Source organism: Echiichthys vipera (genome assembly GCF_963691815.1).
Source record: "Echiichthys vipera genome assembly, chromosome: 1".
Taxonomy (NCBI): domain Eukaryota; kingdom Metazoa; phylum Chordata; class Actinopteri; order Perciformes; family Trachinidae; genus Echiichthys; species Echiichthys vipera.
Genome location: NC_139826.1, coordinates 15,362,455 through 15,382,461, shown reverse-complemented (window position 1 = coordinate 15,382,461; position 20,007 = coordinate 15,362,455). Strand labels below are relative to the sequence as shown.

Below are 20,007 nucleotides of genomic sequence, written 5' to 3'. Positions count from 1 at the left end.
GGAGACATTTGCTGCCCAGGAGGGAAAACAAAATTATTTCAAGTGAAATTTCACCTTGATGGAATGTTTTCATTTTTGGCACACACTTAAAACAACAGTACAAGTCATCTAATATTAGTCAGATCAATATTAGCTGCCTGGTGGATTCCTCAACAATGAAATTCTATTTTCAACAAAGCACACGAAATGTGCCAAAAAGAAACATCACTTTGAAAAAATAGTTTGACATTTTGGGAAATATGCTCATTTGCCTTCTTGCTGAGAGTTTAGTGAGGAGGTAAGCTGAACTTAGCTAACAGACTAAAAAAGGGGGGCAAAGAGATAATTCACTGTTCTGGGGGGGGTTTATATTTACCAGACTATTTCTTGCAGTAATTTCCTAGGGTGTCCGCTGGTTGCCTGGCAACTGCTTCCATACAATAGTCCAGCACAAAACCCCTTGCAAAGTATTGTTTTTACACTTGTACAGATCAAACTAAAGACATATAGCAGATGAATTGGTGACCTTTAGAGGTTCTGGCAAGCGTTGTGTTATCTTTTGACAGAGCCAGGCTAGTTGTTTCCCCCTTTCAGTCTTTATGCTAAACTGAGCTAACTGGCTGCTGGTTGTAGCTTCATATCTACTGGACAGACATGAGAGTGGTATTGATCTTGCCATCTAACTCAAAAAGCAAAATTGCATATTTTCCAAAATATCTAAATAACTATTGCTTTAAAGATAGGTAAAAACGAGTTAGTTGCTGCACTGAAGTATGAGATAAACACAGGCACGAGACTGGTTACATATTCACTGGTAACAGAAAAAACACTGACACTTCATAGCACAGCATCACTGACCATTCAAAACCTATTCCCAATAATTTGGATATGGGGACATACTTTCAAACAACACTTAATGATAACAGTTATAAAAAGTCATAGAAAAGTCTTTTCAGGGTATTTACAAAGTGTCCATGCCAGCAGGGCAGGTGTGGTGGGCGGTGTAAGTCCTCTCATGATGTCCTGGTCCGTAGAGAGCTCATTCTGAGCACAGTAAGCTCTGCTACATCTGAATCCTGCATCTCCACCTCTTGTTGGCAGCTTTCTCTGATTACATACACTACGAGACCCACACAGATGAAAATGAGGAGGACTATGCCTATAACCTGGGGTACACAAGAGTAAAGCAACACTTTGTTAAGTTAACATCCACAGTAAATGTGTATTTTTTGACAGAGCTTTATTAATAGTTTCCAAAGATGAATCAGAAGGCATTACATTGTGGATATGTTATGTGTGGTGCATACTTTGAGGGACACACCATCCTACACAATCTTCTACAAACTAGAAAATATTCAACTCACCTGAGAAAAAACAAACAGCTGCTGTGAGCGGAGCATTAGTTCTTGAGGGGTGACATCTCCCTCACTAATTGGCTCACACCACTTCTGCGGAGCTGCCTTGTCCACTAGTACAAATCTACCCTCCCAGTCTGTCATAGCGCAAGCAAAGTATTGGCCATCGAGGAACAACAAAATCAGCCACACGATAGCAGGAACGAAACTTGAGAGGGAAACAGTTTTCCTGCACCATGTATCACATCTGCATCCTTGAATGATCAGCATCAACGTGAAGGCCATGACGGCAGGAATGATGAAGAATGCTGATGAAAACACACCGTTCCATGTAGGGTTGCAAGGACACTCAAACTCCAGCTCCACCAGCTTCTCTAGTCCCATGAGGATAAAGCCAAAAGCCACATTTGATACCAGAGGACTGTTGCTAAGTTCATTTTTCAGCCTGGTAAGCCATTGTTGTCTACTTTCCATACTAGATTGACCGAAAGATGAAGACAACCGCTGTAAAAAGCCCAAAAGAGGGTCCACCGTTGTGAACACATTGGCAACAGCTAAGTGATGCGTAATTAACTCATCCAGGGGTAAGTTTTCCCCTAGGGCAAAATGCCACACTTCCACTCTGATTGGTTTTGAACAAAGGAGGGTGTGCCGACTGCTCTGACATTTCTCTAGCTGATTGGTCTGTGCGAGGTTTCAGGTGGGGTTACATTTTAAATGTGGTCTCCCATAGACAAAGTGGAGGGAGGGCTGTAAAGTGGAGGGAAGTTTGTTCTGCAGATAAGCACAGACGGGCCCTTTGCAATAATCCAGCTAAAAACATGCATAGAGGCGTGGGCATTTATTAAAAGACGAGCCTCTACGTTGAAGAATCAAGTTACAGGCCCAAATGTTCACTAAAACTAAAGAGAAGAAGAACATGTTACGATTAAAAAGGTATTTTACAAAAAATGTTCCTGAATAAATCTTATTAAACTACAAGCCTATTTATACATGTATCAAGTGAGGTCAGGTGTTTTTAGTTGTGTTGCAATTGTCTACAATTAAAAATGGAATGAATACAGACTATTTTCAGTTTACCTCAACTGACCACATGAGGTCGCCTATGTAGCAGCCCAGATTAGGGGTAGAGAGGATTACAGGAGGCCATGTTGAACTTGCAAGAGGATGTGGAACATACAGCTCGAGAACACCCAGGCCTCTGATGTGATGACATAATTTATAAATGACCTCAGTGAGCTCAAGAGCATCACCATAATCGCCTCACATTAAAACCTGACAAGGGAAAATATTTGCAGGCTTGGAAAGATGTGGCTGGTTAAAGCTCTGGCTGGATTGATTTCAGTTCGTCTGCATAATCATTGCAAGTTGCCTGGAGAAATATCTGTCACTTGGTCAGCATAGTGACTTGACTACTGGTGATAACCGAGAAAACAGTTTATGGTTACAGTAATATTACAAGGGATGTTGAAAAGAGTATGGGAACCCTCTAGGAGAGGCTGTTACTGTAGTCGTCGAGTTTAGCAAATACTGTATGAGCAGGAGCAACATCCTCTAAATGGCAGATGTTGAAAATGTGCTCATCATATCGTTACAAAATCAAAATGACAGCTTGTCCGCGGAAAAGAAAATGATGGCTGAGGAGGCACATTATAACTAGTCCACAAACAACATCCATTACAAACGTGTCATTAGTGCGTGCGCGAGCGTGTCTGTGTGTCTTATCAACGGTCATGAGCGCATAGGGCACGCGCAGCTTGTCGTTGCTGCCGTTGGTGTCCTACCATCATCTGTTCCTCTTTTTGGAACATACTTGTGTTTCGGCTACATCTATTCCCGTCGGAAATAATTTCTGCGTTACTTTAATTTGAAATCACCGAACCGGGACCGCGAGAGCGCAAATGCGCATCGGTGTGCGCATCTTTGAGTCTTCACAACTACACTGTGGACAATCTCCCTGACATCCAAAGACCTCTCCTCCGCAATCCGACGAGGCTTCTTCGCCGCATATGGCCGCATATTGGCATCCTTGAGCCGCTGGCCTCGTCCTGGACCTTTCACTTATCGCAGTGCTCAAATCAGGAGACATTTCTACTAACGTTTTTTAGTCATCCTCCGCTGACAATTTTTTTTTAAAGAATCTGGTGCTATGCCGGGCCCATCTCTCTAGATCTTGTGATTAATACACGATCTCTCCTCCCACATTCGTCCGACCGAGACCCCGGTACTCTCATCGAGCCCCAGCAATGTATCCTAACGCAGTGATGCTGGCGGTGGTCTTTTTCGGGAACTTGCTGCTGCCTTTCATCTCGGCTCAAAACGGTAAGGAAGCAGATGTGACCATGGCATCATTGTAAACACCGCGTTGGAGGAAAGTGACCTGACTTGTGTGAGGACGCCCGAGCTGTATGCTTTTACAGATGTTTTTTTTTTTAGAACGACTGGTTAGTTTGTCGCAAACAATGTGATTTAATAACTTAGCATTAAACGACCTCTTAACTAATAAACCGGAAAGAAAACTGACGTTGTTGTGACATTTTTGCAATGTGATACACTGTCCACTGAATGTACTGTAGGTGAGTGAGAGAGGGATTAACTGCCACTTCCGGTAAAGTCAAATATGTTTTCTAATGTGTTTTAAAATAGACAACGAGTAGTGTTGCAACCTCAAATCTGAGGTTTGTACTTTAATGGAATTAGTTCTGAATAATTACATACAGTACCCTGGTAGCCTATGGGTAGCGATAGGCTGTCAGTGTGCAGTTTGTTTAGTCAGAGGGGGTTGGGTAGCATAGTGTGTCAAGCAAGACTAACCTGCTATGTTTTCTTATTTAGTAACATACTATCAACACCAAACACAGGCTTATGACTCGCCCAGTGTGTGTAAATACCCAGCCCCTCTGGATCACAGTTATTGGGCATATACATGTATTTGATTGGCAACACTACTCCCCTATTAAACCACATTTTCTGTCATGTCACCTTAACTGGATCTTTCTCTCTTGCTCAACTGGTTCAGTCTGTCCTCTCTGCACAACTACATGCATAAACAAACAACATCCTTTTATGATTCAAACACAGGGAATAGGACATTGTGTTCATGTGTGACTTTATTTTCAAAGGTTCACTGTGCAGTAATAATAAAACTGACATGATTTGGTTTAAGTAAATGTCAGTGGCATGCTGTTGGGTGTTCCAGGCTGCCCTTCTCTGACACAACATGGCCTGACTTCAAATTCTGTTGAATCACATCACCCAGAGGGGCGCGCAAATCAGTAGCCATTCATGAGATGGGAGGGAAATCTTTGAATCTCCATTTTTACTCTTTTTAAAAAAGAATAAAGAATGGGTCTCTTGCGCAACCCTGACATGATTGTGAAGATGCTGGCGCTTTGATGTACAAATGGAATAATGGAATAATTATAATTTAAAAAGCTCCTATACCCACATGCAAGACACCTGTGTTGGAATATCAACATCACTGATCAATCGCCTTTCAGAGAAAAATAAGGCAGGGAATTATTCCTCATACTTAAAACTGTAATGCTTACTGTCCACCTCGTCTTTTAGGTGGGATAATCAGCTACCCACTATGCAAGACTTAATAAAGACATACATTCTGATGAGAAGGTTGTGAAAATGGAAAATGTTCCATATTATTTATGTCTAAACAACTAAACTAAGTCCTGTACATGAGGACAGTTTATACTATTTATTGTACTATGTATTTGTGTGTGATGCCAGTAAAACATGCAGATTTTAAAGAAGCACAACAAGTAAAATCTAGATCATTTACAAGAAAGCACAGAAGCAAACTGTGTTTTAATCTTTTGGTGAGGGAAAAAAAAACTAAAATACCATAGTTATATAACAAAATGTTATCCCCTGACTTTCTTTCTTTTTTTCTTTGTTAATTTATTTGATGTGCTTGAAGTGTGTGCACACACAGTGAGGTGCTCTCTGATCTTGCTGTCTGGAAAATCAAATACCCAATAAGCCCTCCATCATTTGATAAAGCTCAAGCAAAGGCATTCCAAATACTTCCTGTGGTCTCAGTGTTAGCGCCCACTCACTGAGGCCCGCTTCACACCAGAAACAACGACACACATACAACCAGTGGGGTCAGTGGGATGCAGACTGGTGCCACCCAGTCACTGAATGTGTGGGTGCTTGATCTGTTAAACACAGAATTGCTAAGATCATAGCTAATCTACAGTCACAATTAATTTGCAGTAAACAGACCTTATACTCACCACAGGTTTGATCGCAGTTGTAATAAGCAACAGTTTTTGTTTAATGCTGTTGGTAATATTCCTATATTCGCTCACCTTGCATGCATCCAAAAGCCATTTAATGTCTCTCTCACAGTTCAGATTAAGGGTAATAGGTGCATTGCTTCTTATGCAATCCTATATTTTCCTGTGATATTGCAGAGTTCAGGCAGTGATGTGGGAGAGAATAATAATTATAAGTGCATGAGCTGTAATCACTGTATCTGGGAAGCAGAGGGAATTCATGACATTATTTCCTCATGTTCAGGGAAAAGTAGGCCTACTATAGGTGGCTGGAGTCTGCGACAGATATTTGGAGGACTGTAAATAGCACCCGTCCATTCTGCCTCGTTTCTATTTTTACCACCGAGACACAGCACTGAAAACTGTGGCTTTAAGGTCCTTTTGTGAAAGTGAATTCATTAACTCTTAATGGATGGCCTCCTTATGCACAGCTGCACAGCCTTCTATAGACTTGCTAGGTTGCTGTGAACGATTCAAGATGAGAGATTATGTGATCTTTATGCAAAGAAAATAAAGAAGGTGGCTGGTGCTGACCTGAGGAAGTGCTTTAGCGTATTATATAAGGTGCCCCCACGAAGCATGTAGCCTGCCTGCTGCCGTATTATCACTGCCTGTATGATCATGTCAGGACCTCCTTTGAAATAATGAGCTGATATTATTGCTTCCATGTTAAAAATGAACTATTTATATTTGTTCTCTCATTTGTTTTGTTGATTGAGCACACACAGCAGCAAAGATTGGTTCTCGTTAAGGTTACGCAATCAAAGTATAAGACAGGAAGTAGAGAAGGCTATGCCAACATGTATTGAAATCTACAGTATACTGCAATTATGATATGCATTTTTTTTCTTCTCTATGTCCCTTGTGCATTACCATCAACAGAGGCCAACATTGCAATTTAAGATAAGCATTTTACAGCTTCATACTATACAATCAATAGACTTATATGATATAGCAGCTTGTCCATTATCATGTTTCTGTCCACGCTCTGGACAAAGGCACATTTGTGAGTCTGGAAAAAATGCTGTAGGACTGAAGCCAGCTCTTACACTGAGTCACGCTTGCCCACTGTGAAATCTGATATGGACTGCACAGATAAGGAGCAGTATCACACAGTAGAAAACACACTGCAGGTATATACTGATGCACAACAGTAAGGTGAGCAATGTTTCTTTTAATGGTAATTTGTCCAGGGAATGTTTTTGCTGAGCATGCATGCTGTTTCTTTCAGCACCACCCTGCTTCACATTCATAGTTACACACATTCACAGCTGGAAGTTCCCCCAATTTAGCCACAGCCCTGTACTGCTGTCTGTTCTGCGAGAACAGCTCAGGCGGAGTGTGCTGGGCAGCTCAGAGACAGAAAACTCAAAGGGGTTACTTTCATTTATACCTGGCCCGATTTTCCCCATCAGCCTCAGTATTGTAACTAGTGACCTAGTAGGCTTGTCGCGGTTGTCAGCGTTACCAGTATTGTACATTGTGTTTGAACATATACCGATTACATTACTTGCCCATTGCCCCTACCATCGTTTTACATTTCTCAAATAGAAATAAAACCCATTTGCATCAGTACCCACATGTCTGCTCTGCACAGTAGCAGAGAGTAGGCTAGCAGGATTTAGATTTCACATAAAAAGGCCGACAAGACGATGGCGGAGGATTTGGTGTCAAAGCAAAAAAGAAAAGGGCAGAATCTGATCATTTATATCGTATATAATATATTGATGTAGTTTCTAATTGATTATTAGTTTGTTTTCTTGTCAGATTCCCTTGCAGCTTGTAGAGAAAGTAGACCAGAAACTAGATTACGAGCTGGCCACAAGCAGCCTAATAAGTTGACATCATATTTATGGTATATATATTCTATGATTAGCATGGGCGCCAAATGGAAGTAGGCAGCGATCTGGAGTGCTTCTGCTTCCTGTTATGAACCCGGAAGCTGCTAAATGGAGGGGCATAGCCGTGGTGCATCTGTAACACCGGTGTTGCCACAAGCTTATTTAACAAAATTTCCTTACTGTCACAAGGTTACTTTTTTCACCAGTGGCAGCTGGTCTTCAGCATATCAGGGTCATTTTAGTTCTTATACTTGGAAGTATATAGGAGGTAGAGGAATTGCACTTGTCACATCTGCAGAGAAATATTAGTAGTGGAAAACACTACCCTAAATTTGTGGTTCTTCTTATTTTAGAATTACTGTGTTATTTTGATGATGAGAATAACTGTCTCATGACACATCTGTCTCTGTGCTCCTTTGGTTTTACATTAAATCATTTGAATTCCCTTGTTTTGACCTCTGAAAGAGAAATATGAAGTGCTCACTGATTGGGGATGGGATTAGAGCATTTCTATCCTGCACAGGGGTTATTGGGATTTAAATTTCATTAAACTGTTGCCTCTCTTCTGTGAACAGACTCAAGTATTACCAGCAAAATGGAGATGGTTGGCCAAAAGCTTCCTTTTTCTTGGAATTAAGCTTTGCAAATAATGTCCATCACAGTGACATCAAATAACTTATAAATGATGCGATAAAGCCAGTGAGGAAAACTATGACCACTCTCAGTCATCTGTGTGAGATAGAGAATGAGATTCATTTTTAATGTTTTATTGTCCAGTTTATGATGATTTGAGAAATGTTTTTTTTTACTAAAATGTCTTCCATTAATGCTAATTTCTTTTGGAGGTTAGATGAATATGAAAAACGGTAGTTCTGCTTAAATAGGGAACCTTTTTGTAGCTAATTTTCTTGGTAAAGCCTGGGAAAGAAGAAGGAATATTTTGTTCAAATATCGAGCTGTATAATAATCTATCATTTTGAATGTAATGTACCCATGAGGGTTGGGCACCTCGTGTGCAGGACACAAAAAACATGATACATCATCAAAGCCTCTCTGCCACAAATCTGCATAGCTGCATACTACACATCACACCTACAATTCCAAGTGTATTGGAAGACCTTATATGGATATACATATGGATTTAGCAAATAAGATGTTAAAAAATAATCTATTGTCAGAGCAGATTCCATTTAAATTGAGATGCAAACATTATATTACATGACATACACGTTTCCACTATGGTCGATCACTTGGAATGAGGCAGAGGTCTGTCTCATCCAAAAACGTCCCTAATTTGCATGTGAGTCGCTCAGGAGGCTGTTTGACCGGGTAGAAAATGGCCCTGTCGGAGAGCAGGGCCTCTTTTGTCCCCTGAGATATAACCGATTGCTGATTGGATAACGCTAAGCAGGTTGTGACGTGTGGTAGTACAGACACCACAGCAATGCGGTGAAGTAGAGTAGACACTTTTATCCAGTGGTGTAGTAGAATGCAGCAGAGAAAAGTATCTGTGCACGCACTACTTTGCTCCCTCTCCCTCTCCCATTTACACACACACACATCGTAACATTAGTACTGCAGCGGGGTGACGGCCTGTCTATCAACACAAACTTTCACAGCGCCACGAATCTTTCAGGTGGAGTGTTTTCTTTCAAGTTACTTGTACATAAGTTGACATTGTGAATCATACAGGCCACCTTAAATCACACTATTCCGTATTTCTCACTTTGAGGAAGTGGAGCGCAGCGCTGTTTCACTGATCAGCTGATCACCGGCAATCTAAACCCATTCAGAGTGATACATCACCCCCAGAGTCCTTTTTTGTAATGTGAAAGGTCATTTGAGAGGGCGTGCCCTGAAACTTTCCAAGCAGCCACTCTATAGGGCTAGCGCTAACATGCCTATTGTTTAAAAATGTTCCTGTATAATATGTCAATATAGATATCTAGGATATATAGGAGGATTTGCCTATAGGGACAGGAACTGGCCTTCTATTGTGCTTTGCATGTATTAGCTTCTAAAATAAAACTATTAAATGTACTAAATAACAACACTCACATGAAAATTACTGCTGACTTTACGACAGACCATCTGACAATTACCTACGGTCTAAGCATACATTGTTTTACATGCATTTTGGTGTATATGAATATTGACACGTAACCTATAGTAACATGGGAACAATTTCCTTAATTATTCATTTGTTGTCAAAGTGGTTTTGCTAATTCAGTTGTGAGCAGTGTATGCTTCAAGCCGCCATTTTAATATAAGTATGTACCAGACTGAAGTATAGTTTGGCCTCTGGATTCCAGCAACAAAGCTTATGAATGACTGTCATGTCTTAAACCTGTTTTTGTGTGTGCACAGTGCACATAAAGAACAAGAACTGTCAAAAGACTGTAAAAACAGAAAGTACAGCTCGGGCTATGCCCTCAAACAAGTTATTAGTTAAGGAAAAATAGAAGCCACTGGATGTTTGATAAGTAGGAAATTACTTTAAAAACTCAAACTGTACACATGGTAGAATTTAAATAAATGGTTGGCAGTTATGTGAAACACTTGTGAGTTAAATAACATGCAAATCACTACGAATGTTTAACCTACTTACACCCCAAGGAAGATATTAAGGCACCCAGTGTCAAAAAATGTACCCTCAGTAGATAAAAAAGTAGTGAAAGGGTTAAGGAAAAGAAAACAACCAAAGACATACTGGGCCTCATTTATCAATCTTGCGTGAAAACGGGCGCAGATCTGAGCGCAGAATTGGTCGTAGGAAAGGACCCACGTGTGATTTATGAAACATTTGTATCTGACCAATCTCAGCGTATGAATGAGCGGGCCTTGAAAAATGCGGCAGCTGACTTCGATCGTCATTAACATGTTACGCCCTTAAATATTCCTGGTTCGGGGGCCTCGCCCACTGAGGTCAAACATGACGAGAAGAAACACTGGCACGAAAAGAAACTTTTCGGCATCCTGACAGCCGAGATAAAAATAAAGATGTGCTTTTTGGCAGTCTTAAGAGTGGAATAAAAGGGGCCCATAAAAACGCTGTATGGAAAAGAATTACGGAGGCACTCAACCCGAAGCAGCGCTCCACTGTGACCCGTGTGCGTGGGGGCACTGTTGAACCTGCGCTCCTGCTCTGTAGCGGGGTTTGCCAGCAGGGTTATTAGGTATTCTGTTAGAGGATAACCTTTGTCACCTAGAAGAACCATACCAAGATGTTAATCATCTGATACCTTGTTTGATTTAATGCAATTTATCGAGGGTAGCCACTAACCAAGGAGATGACTTTGGCTCTGCAGTGCGCTTTCCTTTTCATTCATTCATCTTCAACCGCTTGTCCCTGTCGGGGTCGCGGGGGGCTGGAGCCGAGTTGTTTTGGAATATAAAAGAATCGTGTGTGTCCCCCTGGCCACCCAGCAACCACGCTGAAAAGCGATAGCCTGGCATCACAAATTACCTGCACATTTATCGAGTGGTAGTTTTTGCGATTGATGAATGCGTAATCATTCATGGAAGGTGCCTTCAGACGCACATGAGTACAATCAACTGCTCCAACCACAATTTTTATTTTTTTAATTTGTTTTAAGAATCCATTCTGATCTGTTCTCAATATGTGACTGCTTATGCTTAATGACAGCTGGGGTTTGTTCATTATTTTCAGCCAGATTTTGCTGTGCTGCACCGCAAATCCAGAGGCTGAAATTTGCGTACACAATGTCAGACCTGCCGTGAGATTTGATCGTAGCTCCCACTCACGTCCAAATTGATAAATGTCGAAGTTTGCCTGGAAATGGTCGTACGCATGTTTTTCTGACGTACGTTCTTTTGATAAATGAGGGCCACTGTATCTACAAGGCTGACTCCATATATATGTATTAAAACAAAATATCAAGATACTGTGGCTGATCTAGACCCCCATAGTACCCACAGTCGACTCACACAGGTGTTTTGGACACTTATGCCTAATTTGACCTTTTGTTAGATCTGTTTGGCTGTTTGCAGACTGATGAGTCCCTGACTCATCTCATTTGTGTTGTGGGCAAGACAAGTTTCACCTTCCTGATTATTTTAGTTATTTAGAGACTGGTGACCTTGATGCAATCCCAGGGTTGCTTTACCAAACTTCAACCCAAAATGAGATCTCAATCATCTAAAATAACTGAAAACACCAATTTCACTAAGTAATGTCACTAGGTTAAATCCTTATTGCTTGATATTGTTTGAGTAAAACAAAAAACTTTATGGTCGGGTTCGTCTTGACTCAATTGTGGGACCAGGTGCTTTTCTCTATGTCGTTTTCCATTGTGGATAGTATCCCCTCAGTGTAGGCAGGATTCACAGCTGATCACCATAGTAAAGCCACATGAAACTACTATGCATCATCAAGTGTACAACATAGTTTTGCGTCTGCCATTTAAAAATAATCTGGGATACCATCTAATGTTAACGGCAGTTTGGTTATTGAAAAATGGAAATGGAAAAAATGCACTAGTGACTATTCTCTCTGACCAATCAGTGGTCTTCAGTGTTTTAACTCTTTTTTCTAGCATTGGCTAGCCAAAACCAAAAAAGCCCTTCTGTACCATGCAGTTTGAAATGCTGTATAATATTAGAGCATATACCACAACTGCCAATTACCTCATCTAACAACAGTGAGTGAAAGGTATTAATATAGAAACGATTGTCAAAACTATATGATCTATTGTGTCATACAAATGACCTGTAACGGCACACATATCTGTCACAGTACCATGCAGGTACAACAAAAATGCACCCGCACCCACAATCTGAAACACACACAAACACACTGGCTAGCACAAAACCAGTTCAGCAGCCGTAGGGGAGTTTCCTACTTCCTACGCTGCTTTCTCTGGTTGTAGGAAGGCAGCTGACTCACTCCCAGGCTGCATGGTGGTGGTGTGTAGCTTGCTGTCAATCCTCAGGGGAGCTCTCCTCTCTACCTACATCAGTGGAGTGTGTAGGCTGTAATGTCTGTGACTTCCACACAGCCCATAGCCCTATTCGGATGGGATTAGTTTTATGTGTGGACAGAGGGGGGGGGGGGGTTACCTCTGATCGTCTGTAATATAAATGGCCAATATGCACAGGATTAAGAAATTCCTGTATTTTTCTAGAAGTGGGAGGTGTACCTCGATTCACACAATGCTGTCACCTTCCTGACGCCATGTACGTGTTATGTAGCTTCCTGTGTGTACTACGTAGCTTCCTGATATCTATTATATGTTATGTATATAAATATATATATAATATATATATGTGTATATATATGATATCCTATTTTGACTGCTAACAGGATATAACGGAATAGCTAAATACATTTTACAGAGGGTCATATTCGGACAGGATTAGTATTATCTGTGGTATTTTTACGGACTGTTTTACAGAAGGTAAAAATCGCCGTACTTACATTCTTACATTCTCCAGAATAATTACTGACATGCTGCATTCAGACAGGACTGAAACCCTGGTAAAAATCACCTTATCCCACGTAAAATGAATCCCATCTGAATAGGGCTCAAGACAGGACTTCACAGACAGTTTTGTACTACTGTGCATTAAAGCATAGCGGCACTGTGCACTGTTAAACCATCTAATGTAAAAGTTCTACCTCCTTGCTTAGACATACAAGCCACTAAGGTTGTCACGATACTAGAATTTTACACTAAAAAAAACCCAACAACCCACACACAGTGCTGGTGCAGAAAAAACAGTTGATTTGCTTTCCTGTTGTTTCATTTGTGCAGCGTTGGGTTGAAAATCTGATTGTAGATCTGCTTTTTTTTTATAGCTTCTTTACTTTCGATGGACTGTGAATGGCGCATCATTTTAAAACATGTGGTACTGAAAAGTATGACTATACTTGTGACTACCTTAAAAACTACCACAACAACTACATTGCTGCACACATTGAATTGCAGATGTTACCCTTATTGTGTATTCAAATAGAAACGCCATGTCTCTTCTCTGTTTCAACTAACCTATAATATTCTTTTAAGAATGCTCCATTTAACATGTAAGACCCCCCAAATTACTGTGACACTGACCAGCAGGAACAGCCTCTACCACAGCTGAGTCTGTTAGGCTAATATTTTGGTTTGTACTCATTAATGTCTGTACAAGTATTGTGTTGGTCTTAACAGACAATGCAACATGTAAAATTACAATACACAACTAGCAGCCACTGGGAAGGATTAGTTCATTTAAACACCCCCTTTAGCTCAACAAGCATTAGCCACCTTTATCAACTAAGCAAATGTTGTTTTAACAGCTACAAAGCCTACAGACACCACATATTTGATACTCAAAAGATAGAATTTAGGTGGGGTTAATTGTGGACAGAGGCCTGGTCTACATTTCTGTAGAGTAGTAAAAGAGTACAATCAGTACCAGCATTCAGGAGTCCACCTAAATACAGACAAGTCTCTGTTTGGTTTAGACGAAGGGTGGCGCTTCGGTAGAAGGCACAACATGATGTGGATTACACCGCGGTTACAGAGCCGGTTCATAATTTATATTGTGTGTATATTGTTTTAAGTTTAATATCTTTTAGGTCCGACTGTTACTGGGACATAAATATTAATCTGAATACATCAATTTCATCATCAGACATTTTTTTCCGTTTACTGACATTTTGGACTAAACCACATATTGATTAAGTGAAAAATTGGTGGATTAGTGATTAAGACTTGCTGTTCATTGCAATCCCAAAAACATCTTACTGATGCCCATGTAAAGTAATGGGCATCTTACTTTACATGATAGACATGTAAGTAAGATGCCCATTACTCTACTGTACATATAAATACAGCATAGTATTGTGAGCGTTATCGTCATAACATAAGATGATATCATGCATAAAAATGAACTCGTCTTTTTTCTGTCACCAAGTTGCTGAGAGCTGACCACAATTCATCGCCGCTCTCTTTGTCACTTCCTGTCTCCCAGCACGCCTTTGAAATAAATGAGTACCGGTTGACTGCTTTGCTTTTTGTTTTCACTGCCAGTATAAGTTCCTTGTTTAAACGCGAAAATCGGTCTGCTTATTGGCCGGGTGTCCTAGTTTGGTCAGTGGGTATTTCTCCACAGAGCCTTCCTAAGCCTGAATATCAATGAAGTCATCTGTTCCTTTTTCTGATTTAATTTGTCATCACCTTGGAGGACATTCATTATTTTATAAAGCAGATACTATACTGTGATTATAAATACTTATGCATGGCTGACAATAGTTATGGTGCCATGTGCCGAGTCAATTTACTGTCATACCCATATACATAGTAAAGAATGCCATAGTAAATGTTCTGTTAAATTGGAATATTGCTTTAACAGTGTAGGCGTATAGGCCTGGATTCACCCTCTGGGATTATGTGGTGAGCATGATGGGCCCAGATGTTTCCAGAGAAAAGAAACAAATGCTAATTACTCCGCATATCTCTAGGCATTGCGCATAGAAACGCAAGTTGTAAGCACCAAATATCCTCAGACACATCTTCTAGCAGGAATACTACATTTATTATTATTATATTTATTTGCTGAATTTTCCTCAAAATTTCTTTTTCATCTAATTCATGATTATGTGGCTGTAAATCACAAACTAGTGTTAAGCAACAGACGTGTTGGTACTAAAATCCATGTATTGTTAAGGATGTGAAATATTCTGGCTGTACTTGGAGAGCCTTTTTTTGAGAATTATACTGTAAACCTTGTGGTATATATTTTCACCCGGCAGTAAAATTGACTGTAACTGTCTTCATAGTGGGGGCTGAGCTGAATGCAGTGGTTTACAGTCCTCACTCAGGCTTCCACAGGCTTATCTGTTCATGTGCTTGTGATACATTACTCTGAGCAGGGCAGACAATTCGGGGAGGGCCTGTAAGCTGTTGTATTTAGCCACAACGCACAGTCCAACACTCGAGAGACCGAAGGCTCTTTGTTCCCATTTCCTCTGCAATTCAGGGCAGAGTTAAGGCAACGTTTTTCTTCTTCTGATTTATTTAAGTACATGTGGTTTACAGCTGACAGGCTGCAGGGGCGGCAGAGAACAGTGTCTGTGGTCTAGGTGATTTGTCATGAGATGAGGTTCATTAAGGATGGCAGTGTATTGTTGGGCTAACTACTGATGTGAAACAGGGTCATGAATCAGACACATCATGGTACACTCATAGTTGTGGTGATAATGCTTATGGATCCTATTTTATGATGATTTCCACTGCACTTCTGTGCTGGGGATATGAATGCATACTCAGGTTCCACATTTGACTTGAATGCATTTTGCTTTAAAAGCACAAGTGTACTGTGTGTGATTGCATCCTAACTATACTTTTCCACTGTCACTACATGAATTTTGAAAACCTGCTCTTGAAGTCCAGCTTATTCAAAATGAGAGCTGGCTGACCTAATTTCTGGTGTCACCAGCAAGAGCTGATATAGATAAAGAGATTAGGTTTACACATATATACATATACATACATCAGTGGCGATTGCTCCAAGTCTCCAAGGGAAGCTCAGCTTCCCCTAAAATGTCACCGAAAAAAAAAAAGTGGTGAAATATGTACTGCTGTGTGTACTTTTCATGAACTAAATACGTGCTAGAAAGCCTTCATCTTTTGTTCAGAATCAGCTCCTTATCACAGGTAACCGGCGCAACTTCCTTCTCAATTCATCCCCACAGCGCCACAGCGATTTACACAGCCAGACGCTCAGCTTCTACTGACTTCAATGGGGAAGCGTAGAGCAGATTGTTCTGCTACAGGGAAACTAGACGGTCATTGCATAGATGCTGGGCTTTGTCCCGCCCATGGGACGTTCAGCGCCTTTGGGGGTCTATGGGACAGTGGGCTGGCCCTGATGCTGGGCTTCTGCATGATGATTGGATGAGCTGTCTGAGGCGGAATCCCTTTTTGATTGAGAGCTAAATGAGCGAATCAGCGATCAGTGATCTTGAATGATTAACATCCTACTGAGCATTTTCCAAGTTTTTCATTCCGTTGTTCTGAACTGATCCGGAGACTTTACCGATCCCCAGCGACTTTGTCTTTGGTAAAAACGACTAGCGTTGTGTTTGGCGTTTCTGTTCTGTCACTCTGCGGCAGGGGTGCCCAATCCTGCTCCTGGAGAACTACTGCCCTGCATGTACTCAGGTGTCTTAGAGCAGGGAGAAACCTAAAATATGTAGGGCAGTAGCTCTCCAGGAGCAGGATTGGGCACCCCTGCTCTGCGGTTTCTTTCCCCAACAAGCAGCGGCAGCAGCGGAGCTTTTCCCCCCGTCACGATCACTCACACTCACAGGCGGTCACATTTCACAGTCGCCTGGCGCAGCAGCTCCAGCTGGGCCAAGGCCGTTTAAGCAGCCTAGCTCTGCTGGCCATTGAGAGGACACCAGTCAAGTCCCAGGAAAAGCCTAGTTGGTACGACAAGGTCACAGATAATTTTCTTGAAAAGGAACAAAGGGTAGAATTTACATATAAATAAACAAAAACATTTCTGATGTAGGCCGGAAAAATGAGCTTCCTCTCCTTGAAAGAGCAGCAGCCGCCACTGACATACATATATAGCTACATTTTTGCCGATTTCTATGATTTGGTTTTTATAGCTATTTCAAGCTCTGTTTTCTCCTACAATCCAATGACATGATTGTTATGTAAACCAGTGACTCTAAATTGCCTGTAGGTAAGTAAACAAGTCTGAATTTGTTAGACCCGTGACAGACTGGCGACATGTCCAGGGTGTTCACTATCTACCCATGTGCGTCGGGATAGACTCCAGCACCCAGTGACCCTAAATTGTTCAAAAAATGGAATGATGTATACGAATATATACGAAATTTGGTGGAGGCGAAATATATTCTTTGCAAAAAATGGAAAAATAATGAATAAAAATGCTTCATTGCTTTCTAAATGCTCACCTTATGCCATCATTTATCATCGATGCCTTAATTTCACCCACCAACAAATAACTTGTTCCTTTGCCTGGGGCCTAACTTTACAGACTTTATTGATGAGATATTCCTCTAACAAACTTACTAACATCTTTGGTGGAGGCAATAACCTGATAGTTTTACGACGAACAACGCTCACTTTATGCAGGAATCCACATTATTGTACCTATTAATTTCAGCAGGTCTCCTACACTCCTTCCTGTGACAGAGTGGTAAGCTTGAGGGGAACATTTCCAAGCCAGTGATTTTATTCATCAATGACAGAGACTTGTAAGAAGTTTTCATGTCAATAGGGATGCCACTGATTGTTGCCACACAGTGAGTGTAGAAAAGGCTTGAGTGATTGTTTACCTACTTGACAAGCCTCTCTGATAAAAACGTTTTCAAGGAGACTGAATTAACTCAGTAAAGAATATGCAAAAAGTCCTCCTCATCATATACTTGAATGTTTTGTGAAATTTTAAGGTATGGTGTTTATGTATGCTGCATTCAATGTACTGTAACTGATGTTGGTGTTTTCTTAAGCACATGAAAGATTCTTTTCAAAAATCCCGTTAATTCCCTTCTTTATAGTGCTGGCTTCTTTATTGTCCCTGTAATGCGGTTTCCAGTAGACTCCATGGGACATCCTCCCCTGAAAAATTTACACTGGTGTCTACTGAAATGGAACAATTATGTTCTGGTCCTAGTCATTATCTGTCCTGCATTACATATATGATGTTTTTGCGTAATCAAATGATATTTTTTTTAATGTTAAGCGTTTGACAGTTTATTGTAAGATTGTTCAGTGAAAGGCTCTGGAAAAAGCGTAATGAGAATGACTGCATTTCATGTCGCCTATGTGACGTCACGTTCATCACGCTTTCCCTCCACTTCTCAACTCTGAGTGCTGCTTCCTAATCTTATGGTCAGTTGTAAATCAAAAGAAAGGACACCCGGTCTTGCTGGAATGTGGACATTCTGGCACAAAATACACTGGCATCTTGATCTCAATCTTGGCAGAAGACACAGCAGCTCTCAGAGTTGAGAAGTGGAGGGAAAGCGTGATGACGTGACGTCACATAGTCGACATAAAATGCAGTCATTCTCATTACGCTTTTTCCAGAGCCTTTCACTGAACAATCTTACAATAAACTGTCAAACGCTTAACATTAAAAAAATATATATAATTTGATTACGCAAAAACATCATATGTGTTATCCACGACAGATAATGACTGGAACCAGAAAATAATTGTTCCATTTGAATAGGTCCCATGGGGTCTACCCGGAACCTTATTACAGAGACTTAGCAGCCCTATAAGGTTAAAATGTGAGCGCGAAAGAGACAAAGAGAAAAGGAAAAAGATACCAGCACTACTTGCTGGCATTGACTGGTTGACTATGACTTCGTCTGACAGTTGTATGACCAGGCCAAGGAAGTTTGACATGGAACAGACTGGACCTACTTAATCATTAACGTTTTCTTTTTCCAACTATCAATGATTTTTCAAGCTTGCTTTTTTTCATTTGCCTTTAATCATCCACTTTTTTTTGTATATGTGATACTTTTTTAATTTCCTCTCCATCCTTTGGCCTTTCCACACCTTCCTACTTCTCTAACCCTCTTCTACTCTTTCCTCCCCTGCCAACCTGATACGCTTTTCCTCTCCAGCTGGGTTTGTGAAGTCGCCAATGTCTGAGACTAAGCTTACGGGGGATACCTTTGAGCTGTACTGCGACGTGGTTGGTAACCCCACTCCAGAGATCCAGTGGTGGTATGCTGAGATCAACCGAGCTGACTCCTTCAAGCAGCTGTGGGACGGAGCCCGCAAGCGTCGGGTTACCATCAACACAGCCTACGGCGCCAATGGGGTCAGTGTACTCGGCATCACGCGTCTTACACTGGAGGACTCTGGGACCTATGAGTGCCGGGCTAGCAACGACCCCAAGCGCAATGACCTCCGACAAAACCCTGCCATCACCTGGATCCGTGCCCAGGCCACCATTTCGGTGCTACAGAGTGAGTGGTCTATGTCCTGTAGTACCTAGATGATGAACTACCAATCCCCTGTCTTAACCACTCCAGCCCATAGACACCCCTCAATTGTCCAAATCCCTTATGCTAGTGGTTGCCTTTTGTGTTTTGTTTTCATTATTATCTAACTTTGTTTGATAAATATTTATGTTCCGTTCTAATAAACTCCGTAAACTCCCTGTCTCTCCCCAAATCCCTTGGGGGAGCATCTTGTTGTGCATGACCACAAACCCAGAACTTTACCCGGTCTCTTTCTACATTTCCTTCTTTCTTCCCACAACAAACCTTTGTTCTTACTGTCTCACGTGTCTTTTTTAACAATATTCTGATCATTATCTTTTGCTCAGTATCCTAATTTCACCCATTTCCTATTCCTGGATTTATTTGTAATAGTTGTTCCCTTAACCTTGTGTTGTGTGTCTTGCGTTACATCGATCGTTTTATTTACTTCAAAGCCCTGCCTGCTAAATGCAGCGGAAACCTAGTGGTGCTTTGAAGTAATGGTGCTTTTTATTTGTCTTTCACACTCTAAGCACTGTGTAAATGGGACTGTACGA

At 41.1% G+C, this 20,007-nt stretch overlaps 1 protein-coding gene across 1 annotated transcript in view; it reads left to right on the top strand.

The window, feature by feature from the left end:
• The first annotated feature begins 3,116 nt into the window (after window positions 1–3,116).
• nptnb (neuroplastin b) overlaps window positions 3,117–20,007 on the top strand; it is a 32,178-nt gene continuing 15,287 nt past the window's right edge. The window contains exons 1-2 of the mRNA XM_083916964.1: window positions 3,117–3,656; window positions 19,088–19,435. Coding sequence (XP_083773090.1) covers window positions 3,581–3,656; window positions 19,088–19,435 — 424 coding nt within the window. The 5' untranslated portion in view covers window positions 3,117–3,580. The remainder of the gene's footprint in view (window positions 3,657–19,087; window positions 19,436–20,007) is intronic.